General features: G+C 34.8%; 2 protein-coding genes across 2 annotated transcripts; both read left to right on the forward strand.

Annotated features, from left to right (window-relative positions):
- The first annotated feature begins 4,783 nt into the window (after window positions 1-4,783).
- On the forward strand, window positions 4,784-8,948 carry LOC124634977 (cytochrome P450 4C1-like). Its single transcript, XM_047171085.1, has 8 exons — window positions 4,784-4,887; window positions 5,245-5,335; window positions 5,546-5,728; window positions 6,051-6,448; window positions 6,528-6,596; window positions 6,780-6,948; window positions 7,260-7,439; window positions 8,630-8,948. Exons 1-8 carry the CDS (start codon window positions 4,786-4,788, stop codon window positions 8,803-8,805), a joined length of 1,368 nt encoding a protein of 455 aa, XP_047027041.1. The 5' UTR covers window positions 4,784-4,785; the 3' UTR covers window positions 8,806-8,948.
- A 1,646-nt stretch (window positions 8,949-10,594) lies between these two features.
- LOC124633318 (cytochrome P450 4C1-like) lies at window positions 10,595-15,007 on the forward strand. The gene is made up of 9 exons (XM_047168874.1): window positions 10,595-10,784; window positions 11,001-11,110; window positions 11,392-11,482; window positions 12,323-12,505; window positions 12,624-13,018; window positions 13,230-13,298; window positions 13,518-13,686; window positions 13,851-14,030; window positions 14,741-15,007. Exons 1-9 carry the CDS (start codon window positions 10,634-10,636, stop codon window positions 14,899-14,901), a joined length of 1,509 nt encoding a protein of 502 aa, XP_047024830.1. The 5' UTR covers window positions 10,595-10,633; the 3' UTR covers window positions 14,902-15,007.
- The last annotated feature ends 4,006 nt before the right edge of the window (window positions 15,008-19,013 follow it).

Below are 19,013 nucleotides of genomic sequence, written 5' to 3' on the forward strand. Positions count from 1 at the left end.
TCTAGAGATCATCAGATTAATAAGATGCAATAGCTATTTTTAATGTCAGATACTAGCTAATAGATACATTTGTTATATTTTTTTTTTTTGTTGCAAAGTACATAAATATTGTGATCATTATTTACTAGTTTCTGCTTGCAATTTCATTTTATTTTTAAGTTCAACTTTCAATACTGCATGATTGTTCGACGTACCTACTTACTACAGTAATCACAGCTCTGGACCACCTATGGTTCTTTATATTTCAAATTCTAACCAGTGTAGTTAGTGTAAGGTATAAGCATGCTTAGCCATAGAGCACAGCTCTTAACCCCTTGTATGCCGGCGATCCACGCGAGACATAATTGATTTTCTATTGTTCTCTAATTAGCGGCATTCAAGAGGTTAATTTACACTATCTCAGGTTTCCGGTGCAACCGCGATAAGCTACTTGCTTATGAATGCCACGGTAGAGTTCGCTCAGAGACTGCGGACGTAATCAGATAATTAACTTTGATCTCTACGTGTCCAATACTAACTTTATCATTCAATGGACCATGAGTCAAATTGGGCTCATTGTCCAACAGAGTTATAGCATATGCCGTTGTGAATTGTTACTATGGGCACTACCTTCAATTCCATGGCAAAAAAAAGATATGCACCTAAATAGGTTTACATATTACGTAGGTATACATTCTGGTTAACAGAAACGAAATGGGTCGACATGCCATTTCTCAGTATTACTGCTCGTGTCTAACAGGTAGACGCTCAGCAGGAAGTTGTGCTCATATCATTTCAATAATATGGTATCTAGGGTGAGGCAGGCACTCACAATTTAATCCACCGGCAGGATATTTAGACGACATTATTATTGATATTGATTGAAATGTTAACAAAAATAATTTTAACTGTTAGCAGCTGTTTTATTTTTTATGTATACATTAAACCTGGAATTAAAACTAGTTAAAGGTGTTCAATAACAAAACCTACACTGCCATAACAGCACTACTTTTTGCAGAATATTAGTTTATTTATGGTCGGAGAAAAATATTTATAGCAAAATAACCCCATGGATTCTTCGCAAAAATGAGTTTAAATCTTTATATTTAGTGCTTTACAAGCATATTCAAAGTGGTCTCATCTCTGTTGGCGGGTGAGCCCAGCATGTCGATTCTATAAAATATCACAACTCACTTCGACATCACTCTCACTTCGACTTCGATCTAAAGGTAGAATTCCGTGGACGCGACAATAGTCAACCTTTGAAAATGTATGGCACCGTTGTCGAGGCCCGTGACAGTCGCGCGCGGCCGACGAATTTCGTAAGCTGCTCGCGGCATTGTCAAAAATTTAATTCTGGTTTTACTAAAATTCTATAGATGTTATTAAGCGCTAGACCATGTTGAGAAGCGTACGGCCGCGAGCGGCTCACGAAATTCGTCGTCCGCGCGCGACTGTCGCAGCCCTCGGCAGCGGTGCCATACATTTTCATAGGTTGACTTTTGTCGCGCGCGGCTGCGACAATCGCGACCCACGGAATTCTACCTTAAAGTTTCGTGATTGACATTGTCAAACTACACTAGCGCTTCACTATCGAGCGTGTTGACAAGTTGAACTAAATCAAAGTCGAGATTTTGACAGATTTGTCAAAATCTGTCTATCTATAGGGGAGGTAGGGGAGAGATGGGCAGTTGGGAGACATGATCAAATCAGAATAAAAGGGGGGTCCTTTTATTCTGATTTCTGATCATAGTTTTGTTTTTTTTTAATTGGGTAGTTTACGTTACCGACTGGTAACGGTGTTCATCCATAGACTATCTGTCATTTCTGTGAGTTGTCAAGAACAAACACTCGTAAAAGTACTTAAATATTTTGTTGCGGTTTCGGATCGTTATAAAGAGAAAACTAATGAAAGGTATGTGTATTTTCTATTATTAATTATTGATTGTCAAAATCTCCAGTTACAATTATAGTAAGTCGATGCAATCCACACCTATTATACCTTTAGAAGAGAGTACTACAGCAATAGTTAATGGGCCCCACGTTTTTATTTTAGTCTAATATGACCGGGACCACCTACGTAGGTTGACAGGTAAGTAACTATTTTTTATTTTCTAGTTTTCAGTGCACATAAGATAAAACCGTTTAACTTAAAAGTTTTTTTACCGATTTTTTTTTCATAAACTAAGTCAAAAGTGTCCAATGCTCTCTATGGTAGGGAGGCTTTTCTTCGTCAGTGAAAATTTGTGAGGTTATAAATCTGCGCGAAAAATCCTTTATAGAATCTTGTTTCAGGTACCGTTGCCAACTTGATCTAGAGACTATTATATTTAAAATAGTGTTTAAATAAAGTTCTAAGTGTTTTAAAGTGATTAAGTGCCTACATTTAACGATGGCTAGAATGTTTTTGTTTGTTTTTTTCGTTTATAGTTGAAAAATTGTAATCAAGCACACAATAATAAGAAAAACACTTAGTTCTTAATAAGGAGTATTCCCTTTATGTGGTTTCCCCGCCAGCTGATATGTTTTCAAAAGCCTCTGTACTTCAGTTATAATATTGGTATTCTCTTAAGCATGAAAATAACCAAATTGGTCTCAATTTTGTTTTCACTAAATCCAGATAAAGTAGGTATTACATTTTTTATTGATTTATTGTTTCACAGATACTATGTACTTTATTTGGACTGAAATTATTGTTGGATTAATAAAATAAACACTTCTTTAATTAATATTATTTTTAACTTTATAACAAGAAATATAAAATTACTTCATGATTTTATCACAATTACGGCGAAAACCGGCGAAAACAAACAAGCTTAAACACAATATGAAGACAGAAGATACCCGATATATTACTTTCCTCTATGACAGAAGAGAAGAAAATATTGTCCACAGATTAATAATGGTATTGGCGCTGTCAGTATTTTTTTTCGTAGGGTAAGCATAGATTATATTCACAGCACGAATTTAGAGATTTCTGTTTATTTTATACTTAAAAGCTGCCTCAAATTCCTTACAATAACAAATTATAACTAAAACATCATATTTAGCTAAAATTCTGTGTCAAAACTGATAAAATTAAAAACTGATTAATCTCGGTTGACATTTTGTCGAGTGGGGAAGTCACTAGCACAGCATTGGTCGATGTCGAGCTCACTTCACTTCGCAAGTGATTATAGTTCGGCCATTCAGAGAATGCGTTCCTGACACGTCGCGATTGAACTGACGACGTAATAACATTCATTGATTATTGATATAATAATGTTGTTTTAATGCTCCTCAATTGTTAAAACGGTAAACAACCAGCAAAAATATTTTTATCGTAACTGCAACGCCATTGCAAAGTTACGTCGTCAGTTCAATCGCGACGTGTCAGGAACGCATTCTCTGAATGGCCGAACTATAGGTGATGTTTACAGAATGCAAAATCAAGGTCGTTCTGAATCGAATGCGAAGTGAGAGTGAATAGCGAAGTGAAATGCGAGTTGTTGTTCGAATTTTATAGAATCGACGTGCAGGCAGGCCTTGGCCCTGTTGCGCCCCGCTGGGGTTGCTGACAGTATTCTACTTGTGTAGCCCTTTCATTTGATACCCATATTGAGGGGGCTGTGCCATTTTGTGCCGGCGGCCATATTGGATTTAATTAAAGGTGTATACAAAATTTCAGACCAATCGGTTGACAGGAAGAGGGTGAAATTTGAATTACTAAATTTGATCCAAGAATAAATAATAAAACAAACGGGGTGAGCTAAATAAAACCGTTTAAATATCTCGTAATGTTGAAACTGATTGTAATTTTTAGGAAAGCTCTTTCATTATATCTAGCCGAATATAAGAAATGGCAATAAAAGTTGATAATGATCTGTAAAATCTGATTTTTTATGCAATAAATTGTGAAAAAGTGCCCATCCCTCCCCTACCTCCCCTAAAGTATGAAATGACATTACGAATCGAAGTGAAATGCGAGTTGTTGATCGAGTTTTATAGAATCCCAGTACAGGCTTCATACATTCTTGCCCATGGTCCTTTTATCCACTACATTGTACTATCTCCTATATAATATATAGAGATATTGATATTGTTTTCTCGAAAGGTGAAAAAATATCATTTAAACTTCAGAGCTTAAAAATTTACAGGGCTGCAGGGTACACAAAGTATCTAGTTGAATCTCTAGATTCTTGGGACAAACACATAGTTTCTTCATATTCTACAGGCATTTGTCCTACACATCACCGCAGTCAAATTGATATTGAAGATTGCGGAAAAGTTTTTAGCGATCGCTGCATTCGATAAACTACATCATTATAATGCAACAGGCAGACGGACTTACTCTTGTATACATTTATAGTATACCTAATATAACATTGAGCAAAGTCTTGTTGAGATACTAGGTACATTTCAGTTGCTATCAGTAGTGCTTTTGTGAATGCTGTACTTGCACGTCAATCAAAATGTTCATTTACTTAATCGGAATAATAGTTTTTCTTTGCATTGTTCATATATTGTTTAACTACAATAAAAGGGCTCGATTGGTCAGGAAGATACCAGGTCCTAAAGATGACTTTATTTTCGGAAATGGATTGACTGTCATTCGCTCCCCAGGTAAACCTATATTTCGCTCTTTTTAAGAACCTGTTTTTTTATATTAATCTTCAATGGTAATAGAGGAAACCCTCACTTAATATTATCAAAGCGAAAGGGACTAGTTGCTCTCAGGATACTGTTTGTAAAATTTATCAAAAAAATGCTGGCTTCATGCTGTTTTATTAGAATTAGAAACAATTTAATTAATCCACAGTTGAGATCATGAAAATGGGGAGAACATTGAGCAATGCATTTAAAGGAATCTTCAGAGTGTGGGCTTATCCGATGGGAGCTGTTTTTATTTACAATCCTGAAGATATAGAGGTACGAAATTTTATCTTAAAAGATACAAAAAATATAATTTAATTTATGCACATTTAGGTATCTAAAATTACAATACTCTAATAAAATGAAGCTATTTATCTGCCTAATCTTGTCCCAACTATGTTGAGGTCGTCCATAGGCCGGAAGCCAGGCCGAATGCAGCCGAGTAGGTACTTAGTGTATAACATTGACCTACGGCCTTTCTGACCTCCTAAGCCTAGTTGATACTTGGACAACCCAAATAACAAAATACTGATAAAAAAAAATGTGCAGCTTCAATTGTTGTTTATTGAATAAAGCAATATTATGATTATGAATATAATATGATTATTTCTTTGATATAAACGATATTTTCAGATTATTATGTCGGGTATGAAATATGGGGAAAAAAGTTTTGTCTACAAGTTTCTGAAGCCTTGGTTAAGAGATGGATTACTGGTCAGCAACGGTAATAATGTATTATTGTGCATTTAATTTAAATGGAAAAGTAATTAACCTTTTTACTAAGTTTTTGTTAAAAACTTAAGTTTTTGAAATATTTTTTCTATTGTGTCTAGTAGCAGACGAATATTTTCTATTTTCTTTTTTATCTATTACAAATATTGTTTATTTTTAGCAACTTGATTACTCTACTTTTTAAACTCATGTTGGTTTTCAGGCTCCAAATGGCAAGAAAGAAGGAAGATTCTCACGCCTGCTTTTCACTTCAATATATTAAAGCAGTTCTGCGAAATTATCGAAGAAAACAGTCACAGATTCCTTGATAGCCTCAAAGAAACTGCTGGAAAACCAATAGATATTATTCCTGTACTTTCAGAATTCACCCTGAACTCGATTTGTGGTACAAATACATTTTATCTTAGTTTTAAAATGCAATCATCTTTTAATGAGCTCTTTTGTTATTTTTACATGTCTATTTTATCAGGTATAAAAAACCTATTTATATTATTAAAGTACTAACGACCTTGTATCAGTGGAAAAGTAACGAAAGAAAAAAAAGTATTGATAAAAATGTATCATAGAGTTTTTTAAAGTAATTTTTGAGTTTTATGTTATTTAAAAATTACAAATACGTGATAAAATATTTATAAATAGGTACTTTGAACCTAATTTTGTTCAAAACACATACTTTTTTGTACTCATGTGTGTGTAAATATTTTCAGAAACCGCAATGGGTACCCAACTGGGCGACGATAATTCAGGTGCTGCCAAATCATACAAAAAAGCCATCTACGATATCGGACAAGTATTCTTCGAGCGATTTGTCAGAATATACTTATATGTTGATTTTATACATAACTTAACCTCATTGGGAAGATTGCAAACGAAATACTTGAAGATCGTCCATAATTTTACTGAAAAAGTAATTCAACAAAGGCGGGAGTACATAGACAAGTATGGATCGTATTTGAATGAAGAACTAGAAGTCGATCAAGATGACTCTTATGTGTGTAAGAAAAAGAAGAAAACTGCTATGTTAGACTTACTCCTGTCCGCTGAGAAAGAAGGCCTTATAGATAAGTTGGGCGTCCAAGAGGAAGTCGACACGTTTATGTTTGAGGTAAGTAAAAGATACTAGTAATAAGGCAACTGTGTATTATATAGATGAAATCAGATAACTCGCTTTTACAATTTTCCAGGGACACGACACAACAGCCGCTGGTTTGACATTTTGCTTTATGTTGATCGCAAACCATAAGGATATTCAGGTACGTAATCTAGTCTTAGATAGGTATCACCAAACCTACGTGTTCGCTTCGGTTTGCACGTCGATTAAAGATATGAACAAATAAAAAGGTTCTGAAAGCGAATAACCCTTGAAATATTTAGCTTTAAGTTGAAAATGACCAGCATGGTTAACTTTAATTTTGCAATGTAATTATTATTTACAGGACAAAATAGTACAGGAATTAGATGATATATTCGGCGATTCGGACAGGCCAATCAAAATGGAAGATTTATCAAAGATGAAATACTTAGAGTGTTGTATCAAGGAGTCCTTGCGGATGTATCCACCAGTACACTTCATCAGTCGCAATTTGAACGAAGATACAGTGCTGAGTATGTATGGCCTGAAATAAAAGAAATCACTTACTTACTTACAAGAAATCCTTCCTTTTTTTCAAATTGTATAAATATAAATATATTGAACATTGAACATTTAAATCCAGTTAATCCAAGGGTGCATCCCGCGTAGGTGAATCACGCGGTCTAGATGCGAATTCAAGGCGATACCGAGTCATAAGTTGATAGTAGTCGATTTCTTACACAAAGCGGTACAAGCGTTTGTTGTTTTCGGTACGAGCCTCGCCGCTTTGCACCCAGATAGCTCGCATAGGACGCATCTTGTACATGTACCGCTTGTATTTCAGGTAAATACACAGTTCCAGCCGGCACATTCTGTCACATCTTAATATTAGATCTGCACTACCGACCCGACCTGTTCAAGAACCCGCACCAGTTTGATCCGGATCGGTTCTTGCCGGAGAACAGCGTGGGACGCCATCCTTATGCATACATACCGTTCAGTGCTGGACCAAGGAATTGCATAGGTAACGTTACATACGTATTATGTTTAATTTTTCCCAAAAATATAGTCCACTTAAAATAATTAGATAATTTCCAAACCAAAGGTATATGTTAAAAGGCCTACGACGGAACACGACGGTTTTTAGTCAGTAAGTGAGAGTCTGACACTCCCTCACCGCTGCTAACCCACAGCGGAAGGGGTCATTTGATGATTTTTGAAGTCGTTAAAAAAAAGGTATCTATGAAAAAATAGAAGTACTTTCTTCTAAACTGAACGAAAAAAAAATAAGGAAAATTATTAAAAAATATCTCGATGATAAAAAAATTACTTAAGATTAGGTCTTAACTCAATTGTATAATTATATCTCAATACGAGAATTGTCACCTAATCTTTCAAGCAGGATGTAGGTATTCACTCACTTGGAAAATTACCTACGGAAATACCAAATGTGATTGGGTATTCAAGAAGTTGACCTCTGTACTTAGGTACATAAGTGATCTTAATTACAAGTACTCTATCGGTTAACTGATTAGAAAAGATAAATAATCTCGACTGGACTTGAATGGCGGGACATAACATGCAATCTATAATAAAATCGCCAATATCTTAATCCGCAATATCAACTCGATATTACTGGGTTAACTACTTACTTCAAATTATGTAGATCTTATCAAAATCGCTGTGCTAATCTCCAATTATTTTGATAATTGCTCACATGCCTAATATAATTTTTTAAAGGAAAAAAACAATGGACTTTGTCCTGCCCAGGACAAAAGCCCTTATGGTGTACAGCTGCGCTGAATTACTTTATGGCTGAATACCTAATTTGCTCATTATAATAATAAAACAATATAAGATGTGACAATAGGTTACTATAACACTTGATAATAATACCAGAGAATATTCACAGCGTGATCTGTAGTCTACTTATCGCCGATACTTTGATTGGACTCATGAATCAGTATGGAGATTACAACGATCAGGAATTTGGTCAGTATCAGACTATTACAAAAAGTCTGATTGGATTCACGATAAACTTCGAAATAAACACTGTCAACCGACCTTTGGGCCCACTAATCGAAAGACAATGACGTTGCATTATAGTTATTTTCTAACACTCGTAAGAAGTCTGCAAATAAATACCACCCATTTTACCTTCAAGAAAAACGTTCATGATATGGACGGGTCTAATTTTTGCCTTATCAATTTCAGGTCAGAAATTCGCAATGATAGAAATGAAGATAGCCATTGCAAATGTGTTGCGGAACTTCGTGTTGGAACCTGTCACTCGTCCCGCGGATATTCGATTTGTTGCCGATTTGATTCTACGAAATGATGGCCCGGTGATCGTCAATTTCAAAGAAAGACAAAAGACGGCTGCACGTTAGTGCCTTTGTAATAAAGACGCAGAGAGTACCTACTATTTTTTCTGTCATTTATATCGTAACCTGCCAAAACTTACATAATATAATAAACCTATTTTATCAACACTGTATTAATTTACATTGTAAGTATGCATAGTCAAGCATTATCAAGTTATTCAATAAATATTATTTTTTAATTCGTTTTTTATTAATCATTGTTACACTGCAAATATTGTTGATTGATATGCAATGAGTCAATACGCAATTGTGCAACCATATCAATCACAACCCTTGGCGATAAATGGACGACAAAATTTTACACTGGCTGGAATTCAATTACTTATATTTTATAGGAGAAACTACGACAGTTTTATATTAACCATGGACATAACTTCAAACAGATGAAACTCATTGGTAATTTGCACCTCCATCAACATTAAGCCTCCCGGCTTAACGTTGTGTAGTGGTGGCTTACTAATAGGTATTCGTATAATTTATTTGCATACCAAATGTGTCTTTGAGTTTTTGTATAAAAAATCGCAAGTAAAGGATGAGAATGAGTAGGTAGATAATTTAATTGGCGAGACCTAAGACGATAAGACATAAAAAAATTAAGATATGAAATTGTCTCGGCTACACAATCGTCGCAGGTCAGAAAGTCAAGTTAGGAGTAGGAACAGAAAAACAGTTAGATATTTGATAAAACGTCTAACATGAAGTTATATACAATATTTTTTTTACTAGTCCGTACACAGACACTATGTTTGATAATGTAATTAAACATGATTTAGTCTAATGAAGTATTTATTTATTAAGTACTTAGATGATGACCATTTTCGAGAACCTGGTTCGGGTGCATAAGTAGGTAATTGTAAAACCTCGAACTACGGTAAATCTAAGTTTTAAGAGTAAGTCTGAGTCTGTCTTAGGATAAGTATACCAATGTGAGTTGGTAAATGTAAGTATTGCTAAAAACGGGACGATTTTTTCGAGCATTTGCTATTCAAATTCAGTATATGCTGGGTTTTACCGATGTCAGCTAGTAGATAATGGTTTTAGGAATAAACAATGATATTTCTTAATCATTTACTTCAATTATCTATTAGTCAAAACCACAGGTAAATATTATAAAGGTATCATACAGTAGAAACCTAACCTATATAAAATATTTTAATTTCGGACATTGTTTTATTAATCAATTAGGAACCTAGGAATTAGTAATCATAAAAAAATAGAAATACCTTGTAGGTAGTATCTAAAAAATAACACAAAATCGATCAATGTGCTGGACACATTGTGACTTAACTTTTTTCAATATTTGCCGTGCTTTTAATATTAATCCTAATAATTACCAAGTGAATTGTGGTAAAAATTCGTTTTTACCGTTGAGAATAGCTAAATCTTAGGCTTTACCTGAAAATCGCTCATAATAACATATACACTAATATTAGGTAGGTACACACCTACTTTATCCACAAGAATGCATTACATGATCTTGGCCACTTAGTTATGTCTGTGCAAGTAGGTACTCGCCCTTAACCAAAAAATAACCAGGAAATAATATGTCTGATTGTGGCTGGCAGGCTGACCCATGGATATGGTCAACCATCGTGCATCGGCCCGTCTTTCATAATTCATAACATATTTTTGGCAAGTAAAATTACTCATATAAAAACTATTTGGAATAATTTCCACATGATAACTTTATTGTGACTAAGTTTCATATTTTTTTCATTGTGTTGATATGATTAATATTATACACGTGCCTTTATTATGCAGAAGTATCTTCGAAAGTTATCGTGTGTTTTGCCAGTTTGTTGATACTCACTGGTTCTCTAGGTCGCTATCAGATATGTGGCTGTACCTTTGCGCTATAATAATATTTTTATGTGTTCTGGACCTGTGTCTAAACTATAATGAACGAGCTCGGATGATCAAGAAGTTACCGGGTCCTCCTGATGACTTCATCGTGGGAAATGGACTCAGGATTATCAAATCTTCAGGTGCGGTTTGGACGTTTACTTTTACTTTTCTTTGATCTTCTCCTTCAAATTCTTAAACTTATTTAGCTACGTTAATACGTAGGAGCTATTTGATGTTTAAGACCTTTAGATTATAATGCTTATGGCAATAGACAGAAATGATTTCAATTATTATCAGTTTATTTTGTATTTATTTTTTTAATCTGACTTGTTGTCTTGTAATTTCCATGTATGCAGTGGATGTGATGAAGGTGAGAAGAGAATACGCCAAAAAATGGAATGGAATCTATCGTATTTGGGCGTACCCGTTTGGTGCAGTGCTGGTATTCAATCCTGAAGATGTTGAGGTTCGTATCCTACTTAACACTTCCTGAGTATTTTGTAATAACAATTTTTAAAGAGAAAAATGTAGACACTGCTAATATATAGTCAAATACCTTTATTTTGACTCCTTTTATATTTTGTACAATATACATTAAATATCAATAATAGACAGAATTTTAACAGTAGACAATGTGTACATAGGTACTATGATGAGATTAGAGTCTGTATGTGTCGTATCTAAACACAAACATTTCGAAACACGATAATCGATACCTATACTCTAGATTTATTGTATTCTTTCTAGCTGATAATGTCCAGCATGAAGTATGGCGAAAAGAGTATCATCTACACAATTTTAAAGCCCTGGCTCCAAGATGGATTACTGCTCAGTAATGGTACGTACGTATTTCAATTACTATAAAGTTGTAATTTTTACATTAGCGTATGAAAGCTTTCATTCCCAGAAATTAGTAACATTTCCCGAATATAAGATTATTATACTCATAATTATTTTTCTGAAAGTCATTTTCGTGATTTTTTTCCAAGAAGTTCATAGATATCACCTACGCAGCACGTGGTTGCAGATTACAGCATGGCTATCTGTAGTAGGTAAACATCATATCTACTACGTCGTGGAAAACGTCGTTGGTAACACATTTGTTCATAATTGCTTGTATTTACCTATATCATGTCAAAATGTAATGTGTCACTGTTTTTTTTCCCAAATAAATAAAATAAAATAAAATAAATATCAATCGGTAAAAGTGTCATCGTCGATATTCAGTCAGATAGTAGTAGATAGTTAAAATACCTGAATCATCAATACCTAAGTCTGATAGAGAATTATCTAAACAGTAGGCCTCATTAGCGCACAATTATTACCTACGTACCTACACGCGATTTGGAGGCCAATCAAAAAAGGATCAAAGCAAATTCTTGGGCTTGAAGGTTTAATAGTTCGTATTGATAAACCAAAACAAATGAGGAAGTAAAAACAAAACTTAGACAGCGACCACCAGCCAGACTCGCGAAGGACACGTAATTTTTAAATATGCTCATTGCTTTTACACAAAAAACGTTTGAATTTTAGAATACAAATAATGATTCATTTATGCTAAATGCTTCTAATATTTCATGCCATAAAGAAAATCATATGTACATTACAGAAACAACTAGTCAACGAATATTTATTTATGGTCAATATTTCCTCATATCTCGCATTGTCGCATTTTCAGGTGCAAAATGGCAGGAGCGAAGGAAGATCCTGACTCCTGCTTTCCACTTCAACATCCTGCGTCAGTTCTGTGACATCATACAAGAGAACACGCAACGTTTTCTGGAAAAATTGGAACAAACCGCTGGGCAAGATGTGGATGTTGTGCCTATACTGTCTGAATATACACTTAACTCCATCTGCGGTAGGTAGCTTCCATTTTGATATTTTTTCTCTACACTCCAACTCGAAAATAAATTATACAGTTTAAAGGTATTTTTATATTGTTTTAATAAACAAAAATGTGTTTAAAATATTTTCAGAAACTGCAATGGGTACGCAATTATCTGAAGATCTGACAGGCACAGTCCAGTCATACAAGCAAGCTATCTATGATCTCGGATACGTATTTTGTCAAAGGTTCATCAGGATCTACCTTTATCCAGAAACAGTATTCAATTTGACTTCATTAGGACGTATGCAAAAACGAAGCGTAAAAACTGTAAAAAACTTTACTGAAGATGTGATAAAACAAAGGAGAGATTACGTGGAACAATATGGTTTCCATACAATAGGAGATAATAATGACAGTGAAGAAGTTTTTGTTTACAAGAAAAAGAAGAAGACTGCTATGTTGGATCTGCTCTTGTCTGCTGAGAAGGAAGGGCTGATTGACAAAACTGGCATCCAAGAGGAGGTCGATACATTTATGTTTGAAGTAAGTGGAAACCAAGAACTGCTAAGAATAAGTTCATGCCATATTAAATGACCGTAGCCAGTCACCCACGAGAGGGAGTTATTTGGGACAGTGGCTGCGTGCCTTAAATTATTATTCCCATTTTTACTGTTCTGCTGTTTGATTTCTATGAAGACTAAAATTATCAAAAATTCTGTTTAACGATTGATACAAAACTGACTATTAATTACAGGGACATGACACAACCGCATCTGGACTGACCTTCATGTTCATGCTCCTCGCTCACCACAAAGATATCCAAGTAAGTGGACATTTAGAAGTTTAGAAGGAACGTGTCCTATTAGAAGAAAGCATTTAATGCACTGGTTAGGATGAATATTTAAAACTTTGATCAGCAAAGGCCAGACTGTGTTCCGTTAATAAAAAGACAACAGTAAAACATCAAATTGCCAGTTAAGACGATGATATTGATTAACTTGGACGTACCTAATAGTAGATAAGAGTTTATTTTCTATTCCAGGATAAAATTGTAGAAGAACTGAATGAAATATTAGGCGACTCGGACCGATGGCTCACCATGGACGACTTAGCCAAGATGAAGTACATGGAGCGTTGCATCAAGGAGTCGCTGCGAATCTACCCGCCAGTGCACTTTATTAGCCGAAAGTTAAATGAAACCACAGTACTAAGTAAGCCTATTAGTTTACTTAATAATTTGACTTACTCCCAAACATTTACAATAGTCAAATAGAAGCTGGGTAAATTGAAACGATTAAAAAAATATTTGCAATCACTTTTAACTCTATATAGTTAATTAAAATTGACTAAAACTTCATTTGTTTTTCCGTTCTAGGTGGCTACCAAGTACCAGCTGATACTCTATGCCACATTCCCATTTATGACATGCATCACCGTGAAGATTTGTTCGAAGACCCGGAGCGTTTTGACCCGGACAGGTTCCTGCCTGAGAACAGCGTGGGGAGACACCCTTATGCCTACATACCGTTCAGTGCTGGTCCTAGAAATTGTATAGGTAGGCCCTTAGATGGTAAACTATTGAAAAAAAAGCCGCCGTTAAATTACATTTTAGTGGAAGTGTTTGTAGTAATACAATGGAGGTTCACAGAGACAAGTTAAATGCTACTCGTGCCATTCCAAGGAGACTTTCTGCATACCCTTGTCCCATTTATTTCTCCTTATTATGAATGCCTATCTTAATCTGGTATATCAATTTCGGAATGATTACATCGTGTTTAGAAATTTAAAGTACGTAAGTACCAAATTATCAATATCAGATGTACCTACCTATCTTAGAAAACCTTGAAAAATACTTATAAGTATGATTAATATTTTGAAAAATGTAAGTGACAAAGACGCACTATTTTATCACTTAATTATATAATTATTATAAATGATATTGACTTACAATGCATGAGGAACTCGTTGCTAAGAGATAGGGCACGGTTCGATCAGTCATAAGGTTAGGCTACACTTGACGCGGTCGGTCCGTGGAATGGTGACCACCTTGGTATGACGAGATCTTCCGTGTTTTGGAAGACACATTAAGTTGTGACCCGGCTGTCATTTGAACATCTTTGGCAGTCGTTAATCGTAGGCAGAAGCCAGAATAGTGATACGAATCTGCAGTTCGGCGATATTCGACGACGCTACGAATCCCTTACAGAAACCTTGACAAGGCTTTAACGTAGGTAACTCGAAAATTAAGGATTTTATTTTTTCCAGGTCAAAAGTTTGCCATGCTGGAGATGAAAATCGCCGTCGCGGAAGTATTACGCAAGTTTGAATTGAAGCCAGTGACGAAACCATCAGAAATTGAATTTATAGCCGATCTTGTGCTAAGAAACAATGGGCCAGTGAAAGTAAATTTTGTTAAACGAAAGTAATTATGTACCAAAAACGTTAGTATTTTGTAAGTTTCAGTACTTGGAGGTACTTAATAGTAAGCTACAAAGAAGCATGCAAAAGAGGAATAAAAATTATTTAATGTAATGTAATATTTGTACATAAACTACCTATATGATAAGTTTTGTTTTCTTTTGACATGGAAAATTATCATGTAACCCCTGCATCTATGGACTGGACGGATTTCAGTGAAAAGGAGAATCTTAAAAATTTTTATGATGTAATGCCCTCTGTGTACCATGACGTGGTAACACTTTTAAACAATCAGCTCTGGCAGGCTTCGGCCTTTAGGAGCCCCGCAGAGGCTTACGTTTATGTTTAATAACATTATGAGAAAATTGGATTTAGGTACTCTGAATTTTACCGGGCATTATGCATCATAGTAAGTCAAAGTAATAATAACCCACCCAAAACAAAAATGTGAAAGGTTGCCAAGTTCGATAATATGGGAATGCTTCGCCTATAAAAGAAGTGAGATCTGAATAAGTACCAAGTTCCATACAAATACCTCAGTTAAAAATAGTTACTTTTTAATGATGCTTCTTGGCAAGTTTTCACACACCTTGTTATAAACCTACTAAACGCAATGAATCAAGTATATATATTTTCTATTAAAACTTGCCAAGTAACATCATTAAAAAGTAACTATTTTTAACTGAGGTATTTGTATGGAACTTGGTACTTATTCAGATCTCACTTCTTTTATAGGCGAAGCATTCCCATATTATCGAACTTGGCAACCTTTCACATTTTTGTTTTGGGTGGGATTTCATTTATTTTTGTAAGGTTGTTTATTTTATTTTTTTCTTATGATTAAGTTAGTTAAGGAAATGTCTCATTTATACTATCTTTCAGATTTTTGAATATGCACTATGCTTCTTACAAAGAAATTAACTAGATTAACTAAATGGACTAGATTTACCAACTGACTGGCATGACATGTTATCATATATTATGTTCGTGGATCAAAGTTACACATTCGTTATTTTCGAAAGTGACTCACACTTGGCCGTTTTCAGATTTTTACTTTACTTTGACTAAATATAAACCTTTGTAACGAATTTCAGATCGGTACGACCATTCGAAGATATATTATATAAATATAGATAAAGGACAATGGGCACTTTGTATGGGATTTGGTACCCGCTCCAACAGCAACGTATTATATATCATTAGAAAGGTATTTACGTGAAGAATAATAAAAACTATGGAGCTTGCCTCAATTAGCTGTCCGATCCAAGAACGATAAAAATTGAATAGACATAGAAACAAATATGTCATCCATATATGCAAATTCATTAAGAGGCATTTATGTCGTCAGTGTAATAATTTTAAACTCAGTTAACAGACATCTTACATTGATTGATACACTCTATTATAATCTAAAGGTTGTAATAGTCTATAGAGTCATACTACGGAAACACAATCGTCATCTGATTTGACAAAAGTTCAAAACATTTCTATTCATCTTTTTTTAAGAAGAAATTCACCATTATCTCAGCACCTCTTGAGGAGCAAGATTGAGTCGTAATATGGACTATATAAACATCGTCTCCTGACTTTTTAACCTCAATTGATTGTAAATACTGAAAGACTTTCATCAAATACATAAGCTGGTTCTGCGTGAACTGCAAAGGTTTGCACAGTCTTTTTTTAAATCAATCGGCAGGCAAACATTCTAAAAAGGCCAAATTCCTGTTTTTTTCTTACTTTACCAGTTTTTATTCAAAACAGTTGGATTTAAGAACTTCATCTACGTTGATGATTTATGAACATTACACATTCTATTAGTCGATGTCACGGGAAATGGACAAGGATTTCGGACTAGTCGTCATAGTAAACATTTTTTGCCTTGCCAAGACCTACGCAATGGTACTAGATTCAACACTGTTGGACAGGGTACCAAAACGCCCATCGTCCTTTAGTTCGTTTTAGTTCCTTAGGGGACACCGGGTATAAAACACCTTCATTATTTGGAAACTGACTCACACTTGGCCATTTTCAGATTTTTCCCTTTACCTTGACATAAAGACCTACCTCCATGCCAAATTTCAAGTCAATACGACCATTGGAAGTGGTCTAGGTTTTTGATGAGTGAGTCAGTCAGTCAGTCAGTGAGTGTATAGTAAAAATAGCGATTTTCTGACGTCAATATCTCAAGACCTACAAAAGATATATTAATGAAATTTTGTATTTTAGATAAGTGAGGGGGTCTCAACAGATACTAGAAATTTGATATGCGTAAATAAAATAGATTTTGAGTTATAGGGGGGTAGAATTTGGCCCGAAATGGTTCGTGTAATATAACCCACGGCCGGTGTGTCGCTTTTTTTTGCTCGAACTTGGCGGACACACTGCCGTGTGTCTAGATATTGGTCATCAAAACGGGGCGTGTTACTTCGAAAGTTAACGGCCATAGTGATGGAGTATCTTTTTAACCCCCGACGCAAAAACGACGGGGTGTTATAAGTTTGACGTGTCTGTGTGTGTGTGTGTGTGTGTGTGTGTGTGTATGTGGCATCGTAGCTCCCAAACGGATGATCCGATTGTAATGCGACTTTTTTTGTTTGAAAGGAATGTCATTCGGGAGTGTTCTTAGCTATGTTTGGTGGAAATCAGTTCAGGTCTTCAAGGTCATCAGCTCGTTTGTTAGGTGTGATAGGAATGTTACACGCTCAGTTTACTTGCAAGCATATGTGGGATCAGAAATTTGAAACACTAATGTCTTCTGGAACCACTGAGCTGGTCTGCTGTTAGGACACGAAGATAGGAGACGTAGCCCTGAACTGCCTTTTAGTAAACCCATCGAGTTTGGGCTCGTTGAATTTGTCTTGACTAGTTCTCTTCATTTTTCTAATTGACTAGAACCTGATGCTGGAAATAGGATGTGGCGGATGAAACCCTGGAATGCCGGAATGAAACGGATAAACCGATTTATATGTATTTTTGCTGAAAGTCTAAAATGACCAAAGGTTAATCTTTATTGTTTCTCAATCTGTGCAATTCTCCCAGAGTCACTTTGTAATGAGGATTGTTAAACAGCTTCCTTTGGCCGAGATCGCATATAGCGACCACATCTTAAAATAAAAGAAATTAAATGAAAGAAGGAAAAATTAAGGAGCTCCTTCAAAAAGCATGAAATAAAATTAAATTATAAATTAAAAAAAAACCCCGACCCAAAAAAAGCACGCAATGATTATGACAAAAGGTTAAAAACGCTAAACCCTATAAAAAGCACAAAATAACTTTTAACACTACGTAAGTACCAACTAAAGCATGTCAGACTAAACTAAATTTTGACGTGTCGGGGGACCGCTTTTTTACCTTTAAAAATACTACATTAATCAAATGATACCTACTTAATTACAACAGTCGTATAAAAAACACGTATCTAAACAAAATTATATAAAAAGTTATAAGAAGTAAATATAATGTAGTAGTATATAATTACTTCTAACGTTAAGCTAATAAATTAGAGCGGTCCCCCGACACGACAAAATTTAGTTTAGTCTGACATGCTTTAGTTGGTACTTACGTAGTGTTAAAAGTTATATTTTGCTTTTTATAGGGTTTAGCGTTTTTAACCTTTTGTCATAATAATTGCGTGCTTTTTTTGGGTCGGGGTTTTGAATTCAGTGATTTGTTTCCAAAGTCGCTACATTAAACTTTTAGCAGTAATAAAACTGATTGTTACTAAAGCATTAGGTACTTGTACCTAAGTGTGTAAGATGTTGTATTTTAATTAATTTAATGTTTTTTTTTTATATTGAATAAAAGTTTAATTTTCTTTCTCTTTGTCTATTTGCCATTTATTTACTTAATAAGTACAGTGACAGACTACAGGTTAGGACAATCAAGACGAACAACAGTTAGCATACATTTTACATTCATATTGTATGTAAGTAAAATCCTCGTCGGTTCCTTTCAAATTGAATTTTGTTAAGCTAGTAGCCAGTATTCTTATAGGTCTCTAAAAAACGATAAAGCCGATTATTCAGTACAAAAAGACGCTCATTTTGACGCACTCAACAGAATCAAAATTCATGACCTACGACTACTTATAATATGGTAGGTGATATGGTGTATAATATGA

This window comes from Helicoverpa zea, chromosome 1 (assembly GCF_022581195.2).
Source record: "Helicoverpa zea isolate HzStark_Cry1AcR chromosome 1, ilHelZeax1.1, whole genome shotgun sequence".
Lineage (NCBI taxonomy): Eukaryota > Metazoa > Arthropoda > Insecta > Lepidoptera > Noctuidae > Helicoverpa > Helicoverpa zea.